At 37.8% G+C, this 8,382-nt stretch overlaps 1 protein-coding gene across 1 annotated transcript; it reads left to right on the top strand.

Moving 5' to 3' along the window:
* The first annotated feature begins 2,164 nt into the window (after positions 1-2,164).
* On the top strand, positions 2,165-3,954 carry LOC134825710 (proline dehydrogenase 1, mitochondrial-like). The gene is made up of 2 exons (XM_063837921.1): positions 2,165-2,664; positions 2,706-3,954. Exons 1-2 carry the CDS (start codon positions 2,165-2,167, stop codon positions 3,952-3,954), a joined length of 1,749 nt encoding a protein of 582 aa, XP_063693991.1.
* The last annotated feature ends 4,428 nt before the right edge of the window (positions 3,955-8,382 follow it).

Genomic DNA, 8,382 nt, shown 5'->3' on the forward strand with positions numbered 1-8,382 from the left:
AAAAAATTACCCAACCTTTTTTTGTTGTCTTAATTTTTTGTGTTAATTTTCATCTTAGAGGCTGCTATAGTTGTTGTATTAGGTATGGCCTATGGCGAGGGCCCTGCTGTATTTATATTTGGGTCGTGTTCTTGTATCCTGTCAGTTTTAACTTCGCACCGTGCTTAATTGATGTTTGCTTGAGTTTGTAAGGAGTATCTCTAATTTTATCATGAACAGGAGACACATTTGGAGAGTTTTTTGTTCGGTGCAGTCGTGCAGATTCTTTTGAAAGTTATAATGTAAGTCGTGTCTCGTGATTAAAATGTAACTGAATTTTCCAAGATTTAATTTCACAAATTGTCATGCATACTTAGTCTTACTTTAAAAGCCTAGTATGTTACAATCTTTTATTCACAGTTACAATCTTTTATTCTCAGTTACAATCTTTTATTCAGTTACAATCTTTTATTCAGTTACAATCTTTTATTCTCAGTTACAATCTTTTATTCAGTTACAATCTTTTATTCTAGCTTTTGCAACATTTTAATTGCTCTCTTATCGGTAGTGTTATCTCAACTTGCTGTTACACCGACACGTCGTGCTGTACGCCTTGGCTTTTGTAAAATGGATTTTTCCGTCGAACATCTGAACAGATTTGAAAAGGAGCTATCGTCAGCGATGAATGAGATTTTGAAGATGTCAAAAGCACAAAGCGTTACAGAACTGAATCATTCGAGATTAATGGCTGTAAATAAAGATCCCTTGGCTACTGCAGTTGAAAATCTTTCTAAGCTATTGACTAGTAATCTTGAACTTTGTAAATGTGCAGCCAGTACGATAGACAAACTTAAATCAGATCAGCTGAACTATCAGAAAGACCAGATTAAACAGCAACAGGAGCAACTCGACTCTTTTAAAACAACTGTTCATACCGAGATGAAGACAGCGTGGAGCGATATCGTGAAGAAGAACTGCGAGACAACTACAAGTACTCCGTCGATCAACAGTATAAAAACAGCTGTGAAAACCGTAGTTGAAGACGACATCCGTAGTAAGAATTTCATTATCTACGGTGTACTGGAGAATTACTCCCCTGATCCACACTTAGTGGCAGAAGAAGTGATCGAATTGATTTGGGAATCCTCAGGGTGTGATCCTAAAGTTGTAGCAGCAAATTCTATCGGGATTAAAACAACTTCAGGCAGTGGTAAACCGAGACCAATAAAAGTGACATTGGCTTGCGCGGAATCAGTAAAAATGGTTCTTGCTCGAGCAAGAAATCTGAAGAAATCTAAATGTACAGCGTACCACACATGGTACATCACACCTGACAGAAGCAAGGAGGAGAGAGCAGCTCATCAGAAACTTGTTGTCAAAGTAAAGGAAATGATCACTGATGAGCCAACAAAGTATCATTATATTAGAGACGGCAAGATTTTCAGTGTAGATAAGGTTAAGGTGTAACATTCGGTGTTTTTGATATCTACATAATTACTTTGATTTAAATGTGTGTATGGCTCTTATTTATGGCTGTTGCGTGTATTTGTTGATTACGGCTAATAACGAGGAACTTTTAATTGTGAGTTAATAAACTGCAACCGTGATTGTAACTCAGGTATGTGATGACTTGTGGAGCACACATCGCTGAATAGCAATCGCGAAGCAGGTCTCACCAAGGCTAGGTATATTTAGGGTTTTTATTTTTCTGAGGACACTTTGCCAGTAGTTTAACTTTTTGTGTTGTGTGCTACGGTACAGTGTTTCAATTTTTGGATATAGTGGTATGTTCTATCTTTCTATTTATTTATCTAATTCTAATGTAATATTTCAACATTATAGTAAACATTAACCAGTGTACCAAAAGCTGGTCCCCAAACAAAAAATGTCTGCTTGCGATTATTCAATAACCTATGCAGTATGCATTATAACGCAGCTTTCTCTGCCAATAGTATATTATGAGATACATGGTTATAATAATTTTGAAACTTTACCGTTGGTGATAGTGGCTTGCTGTTCCTCTTTGATGTTCCTCTGGAACCTTTTACAGACAAGATTTTACATTGAGGCATTTATTTATCATATCAAGAAAGTCCAAAGCGTTGCTTGATGCCTTGATATTATGATACAATATTCCTTGTATTTTCCTATAATAAATTTCGTATGAAATGTCAGTTTTACAGTGATGCTAAGAGTCAACAATGTACTGAGATCAACAAGTTTGGGGGGCTCTCCCCAATACGGACGTCTGCAAGCTCTACCCCAACTTCAGCACAGCACTCCAGCCCGTCACAAACGCTCTGACGCACAAACTGACAGTCACGTTGTTCCGCCCGTTCTCCTGAACTTCCAGGATGCGAAAGCAGCGTATGAGTCGAAAAACATGTTTGAACTGTTTAGATCCCGTATTGTGCTGCGTCTGTGTGGTATTGATTCCATTGTAAATAACAACGAGAAACTTTTGAAGTTCTCCAAAATAATGCTGCCGAAAAAGATGTTTGATTCTGTTATGAGGATGACATTTTATGGTCAGTTTGTCGGTGGAGCTGATGTGAATGATCTACGACCAAAACTCTCAAAAATGCAGGAGTACGGGGTGAAGCCCATCCTGGATTACTCAGTTGAAGCAGATCTGAAGGAGGATGAAACAGATGAGATTCCCGAGATTGCTGTTACAGAAGTGCAGTTTAAGCAGGATTCCATTCCCACCAAGCGGTAGCTCGAGCTTATCCTTACAAAGGAGAAGACATTTGTGAGGAGAACTTGAAAATGATCCTGGAATGTTTGGAGACAGCGAGCCAAGTTTGTGATAAAAACGCATTCTCCGCCATCAAGGTCACAGGTCTGAGTAAACCCAACGCACTGCTTGAAGGCTCTCATTTTTTGCATCGGATCCAGGAGTTGTATATCAAACATTCCCAAACGTTTGAAGGTACGCTGCCCTCCTATATCAACACCAAGTACCTCCCTAAAGATGTACTAGGACCCAAAGAACTTCTTGCAGAACTAAGAATGACGCTCGATAATTTCCGAGCTATGTTGACCAGTCTGGGCGCTGATTTAAACGAAAGTGAAATCACAGATATGTTTAATTCAATGTCTCCGGATGAAATGGGCCATATTAAATACCACAGATTCCGTGAATTTTGCATGCCTGGTCCACCTGAGAAACCACTCTACACCGTGTTAACACATCTCAATCTTCCTGATGGTAAAATTACAATGAGTGCCGATCACTTAGAAGCTCTTAATAGAGTCGAAGAAAGACTGATTGTGCTGTGCGACCGCGCAGTTGAGTTGGACGCCAAGATACTCATCGACGCTGAACAGACCTACTTCCAACCTATGATAGGCTACTTTGCGAACAAGATGATGTCCCGATATAACAAGGAAAACGTTCACGTGTTCAACACGTATCAGTGTTATCTTAAGTCCACCCCGTCCCAGCTTATCTATGATGCAGATAAAGCGAACGTGCTGGGTTACAAACTTGGCGCAAAGCTTGTCCGTGGCGCGTACATGGAACAAGAACGCCAACGTGCGCTCGACCTTAACAATGAGGACCCTATATACCCCGATAAAGCACACACGAACTCATGCTACCACAATATGGTTGAAATCGTCCTGAAGCAGATCGAAAGTCAGAAATGTCAGGTGATGATAGCATCCCACAACGAATTCACCATCCAGTACGTTGTGGAGCGAATGAGACAGTCTGGCATTTGTCCGGCAAACGGAGGTATCTTCTTCGGACAGCTGCTTGGAATGTGTGATCAAGTCACGTACTTGTTAGGAGCAGGTGGGTACTGCAGCTATAAGTACGTACCGTACGGACCCATTGAGGCTGTGTTACCGTATCTGTCCCGGCGTGCGTACGAGAATAAGGGAATGTTGAAGGGGAGTCAGAAGGAAATTGAGCTGCTGAAAGGAGAGCTGAAGAGAAGGAGATGGAGTGTGTTCAGTACTGCTAATTAAGGGTGATTGTATTTGTATGGTTAATTAGGAACGCTTTATTTAAACTGTGACCCAGGTTGAATTTGCTAGATTTATATCTAGAAACCCAGGCCCTTTGTAATCATTGTACAATGTACATTGTACATCGTACATTGGATTTAACTAAATGTGTGTTGCTAGAATGCGTATTGTTTTTTATCGAAAATCTTTCAAAGCGACATACGGAATTAAACTTAGTCGAATTCATTAAAATTGTATACCTTTATCGGTGATATAAATTGAATAACTCGAAAATTAAAATCGCTAGGGAAGTTATATCATATATAGGATAGGATGTTTTTACATTTTGTATCAGCTGCAACGTATGTTAAAAACTTACTCTACAATTAACAATGGATTTTGCGCATATGGTTATGTATTTTATTCAGTTTAAGAGGATTCACCTTAATTTTTTTGTGATACTCGAGGGCCGGGGAGTATCACAAGTGATACTCGTGATTATTTCCGGCGAAAATGGTCAAATTCTCAAATTCAAAAACACTCGTGATCCCCCTACTCGTTTTCGAAATAGCACTTCAGTTGACCACTAACTAAACCCGTGACAAACATTTTGAGGGGGTCACGGACCCAAGCATCAACTAGCTGAACTGTCGCAAAATAATATGTAGCTTTAGTTTTGCAGTTTATAAGGCTTTTATTATGCGGTACCAAAAGTTGTTTAAAAATGTTTAAAATGTTTTTGTCGAATGTCGCGTCGTTCACAAAAACTTAAATTTGTTGTTTAGTATTTTAATAATAATAGTTTGTAAAGAGTGCGAGCGCAGCGTGCTAAATTACTTTTTCTACAACAGTTTGAGTTAATCTTCGAGATTGTTTTAAAAGCACCCCAGCGAACGCCGCGGGCTTCATGCGCCACTAAAACGTTTAAATTTCATTTTTATAATCCTCCCAAGACTCCTGTTAAGACAAATTGCGAATGTTTAGCTTTAAAACTACTCTGTTCTTAAAACAATTGTTTTAATACTTTCAACACTACTATATAACAAATAATTTGAGGTATGACACGAGGAGATACGAAACGAACACGAAATGTCAAGAAAAGTCCAGAGAAAACTGGTGCTACAGCAGAAAAGGATGTAACTGAAGATGAAGAAAATCGTAGTTGTGAATGCAGAAGGTATATTGAAGAGGAGTTTTCATTAGCTTGTGCATCCTGTGATATGTACTGGCATTATTGCTGTGTTGGACTGACAGGTCTGACACAAGAAGAAGGCGACCGTCTGTCTAACTGGCGTTGTCAAAATTGTTTCATATCACCTTACATTAAAAGCAACAGGACTCAGACCTCAAACCCTGATAATGAAGAAACAAAAACACTACGGAATGTTATTAGGCAGGAACTTGAGGTCCTTACACCTTGTATCAGAGGGGTGGTTGAAAATGCAGTAAAAGATAACATTCCAACTAACTTCGAGTCTGAAAAACCTAAAGAAATCACAAAAATAGTAAACCAGGCTTTCCAATCCTGGGCAGATGTGACTGCAAATAGTCAGAAGAAAGTTATGGAAGAAATGAGCCAACAGCAAGCTTCACAAAGTGTTATCAGTAAAGTTCAGACAAAGATGCACACTGATGAATATGAGCGAAATTTAAGAAAGCTCAATCTGTGTGTTTTGAATGTTCCAGAGAGCAAGAAAGCTGACACCAAGCTACGCCAGGAAGAGGACTCAAAGTTCTGCAAGGAGACACTAAAGATTGAAAAAAGGGACTTTATCAGTTGCCATCGTGCAGGTAAAGTGGATCCAGATAAGCTAGACTCCTGTCGGCCATTGATCATCCAGACAGCTGACATGGAGTCAGTTAATTATTATTCCAACCATGGCAAGGGCTGGAAAGAGTCATCATACTGGATAAATATGGATCTCTGCAGAGCAGACCGAGAGATCCGTTTTTTAGCCAGAGAAGAGAGGAAGAAGAGGCGGGAAGAAGCAGAGAAGAAAAAGACAGAGAAGAAGGTGGAGAAGAAATAAATAGCATTCACAAAGAATGTAGTCAGCCCATGAATATTTTTTATACTAATGCTAATGGACTATTTAATAAAATTGATGAACTAAAATGTATTCTATCAGTTTATAAATCCATTCATGTAATCTGCATTACAGAAACTCATTTTAATAGTGATATTTTAGATGCTGAAATTTTTATTGAAGGTTTTAGTATGTTTAGAAAGGACAGAGATTTTAAAATCGATAACTCCACTAGCAACATAAGTGGAGGTGGAGGTTCTATTATTTATATCAAAAACAGTTGTAATGCTTCATTAGTGAGCTCATTTTTAAAAGCACCAGATTCTTTAGCTATCAATGTCAATACCTCTGGTGGATTGATTAGTATTTGTTGTATTTATAGGTCTACTTCTTTAAATTTAGAACAGAACAATATGTTATTATCTTGCATCAAGAACATATCTAGTGAAAAGAATGTTTTTGAAACTATTATTATAGGAGATTTTAACCTACCTAATGTATCTTGGGAAACTGGTAGTGTAAATAGTGGTATTTCTAGTAAGAATCAGGTTTTAATGATTCAACAAAAGTATATTGATTTATTTAATGACAGTGGTTTGATGTGGTACTTTACTAACGAAACAACCAGAAGACGGCTTGTGAAAGATACTCTCCAGGAGAGTCTTCTTGATCAGGTTTTGTATACAAATGATGCTCTTGTCAACGGTTGTAAGATCGTTTCTCCGCTTGGCAAGAGTGATCATGTTGGGATACTTGTCGAACTGGTCGTTTCGCCCAACACTAACAAAAGTCCCAAACAAAAGATTTTGAAGCCTATTTGGGGTAAGATTTCCTCAGAGGAGTTATTTAACTTTAGTAAGAATAATATTGACTGGGATTATAGTTGTACAAATAATGTCCAAGATATGTGGGTTGAACTACATGGTAAATTGGAGTCTGTTGCTGCAGCTGTCCCAGCTGCTTCGGTTTATCTCGACAACAGACCTGTCAAGTTGCCATGGAGTACAACTTCACTTAAAAGAATGAGGAAGAACAAGGACAAAGCATGGGCTGAATTTGATATTAATCCTTCGATTATTAACTTGAGCTGTGCAAATAGCAAGCAGCATATTTTTGAGGTGGCAGAAATTAAAGCTAAAGTAAATTATGAAAAGAAGATTACATCTAATTTAAAACAGAATTGTAAATCTTTTTACTCGTATTTGCGTAATAAACGACAAGTGAAATCAAGTGTTGTTTCTTTAGATAGAGGAGATGGTACACGCACAGATAGTTCATCTGAGTCAGCTGAGGTACAAGTGCTAGTGCCTTTAGTTCTGTGTTTGTGCGTGAACCACCTGGCCCTCTCCCTAAAAATGAGAGTTTAAGTTATAACAAAGAGGTTATTGATGATATGGAAATTAACAGTTCTGATATCAAGAAGCAGCTTTTAAAGCTTAATGTTTTTAAGAGTTCGGGTCCAGATGGCGTTCATCCAAAGTTGTTGAAATCCTTAGCATACGATGAAATGTTTGTTGAAGCTGTTACTAAATTATTTGTTAAATGTTCAGAAACAGGAGTTCTGCCTGACATTTGGAAGACAGCATCTGTTGTAGCATTGTTTAAAAAGGGTGTTAAATCTGATCCCTTAAATTATAGACCTGTCTCATTAACTTGTATTTTGTGCAAAGTGTATGAAAAGTTAGTGAGGGCACATTTATTAACATTTTTAGAAGAACGAATTTCAAAGCATCAGCATGGATTTTTGAAGGGTAAATCTTGTCTATCTAATCTTTTAGAGACATTTGATAATATTCTTGATATTTTAGACGAAGGTGCTCCTGTCGATCTTTTGTATTTTGATTTTAGTAAGGCCTTTGACACAGTCCCCCACTTTAGAAGGCCTCCCCCAGCCTCGGATCTTAGGATTAGATTTGCAAAAATTCCTGAGACACAGGTGCAAAAGTTAAGACAGCAGAATAATCCTAAGACAGCAGAATAATCCTAAGACAAAATTTAAGAAATCCTGAGACAGCGAAAAATCCTGAGACAAAATTTAAGAAATCCCGAGACAGCGAAAAAACCTGAGACAAAATTTAAGAAATCCCGAGACAGCGAAAAAACCTGAGACAAAATTTAAGAAATCCCGAGACAGCGAAAAAACCTAAGACAAAATTTAAGAATCCTGAGACGCGCGAAAAAACCTGAGACAAAATTTAAGAAATCCCGAGACAGCGAAAAATCCTGAGACAAAATTTAAGAAAACCTGAGACAGCGAAAAATCCTGAGACAAAATTTAAGAAAACCTGAGACAGCGAAAAATTTTTAGATACAATTTATACAATAGCCACAAGAATATACATGGATATTACATCTTTTAATTTCTTGCAAAGAATATAATAAATACAATATTACTAGGTATAGTAGGAATGTCAATAAGTCA

Source organism: Bolinopsis microptera, unplaced genomic scaffold (assembly GCF_026151205.1).
Source record: "Bolinopsis microptera isolate Bmic1 unplaced genomic scaffold, MBARI_Bmic_1.0 sca28, whole genome shotgun sequence".
Classification (NCBI taxonomy): domain Eukaryota; kingdom Metazoa; phylum Ctenophora; class Tentaculata; order Lobata; family Bolinopsidae; genus Bolinopsis; species Bolinopsis microptera.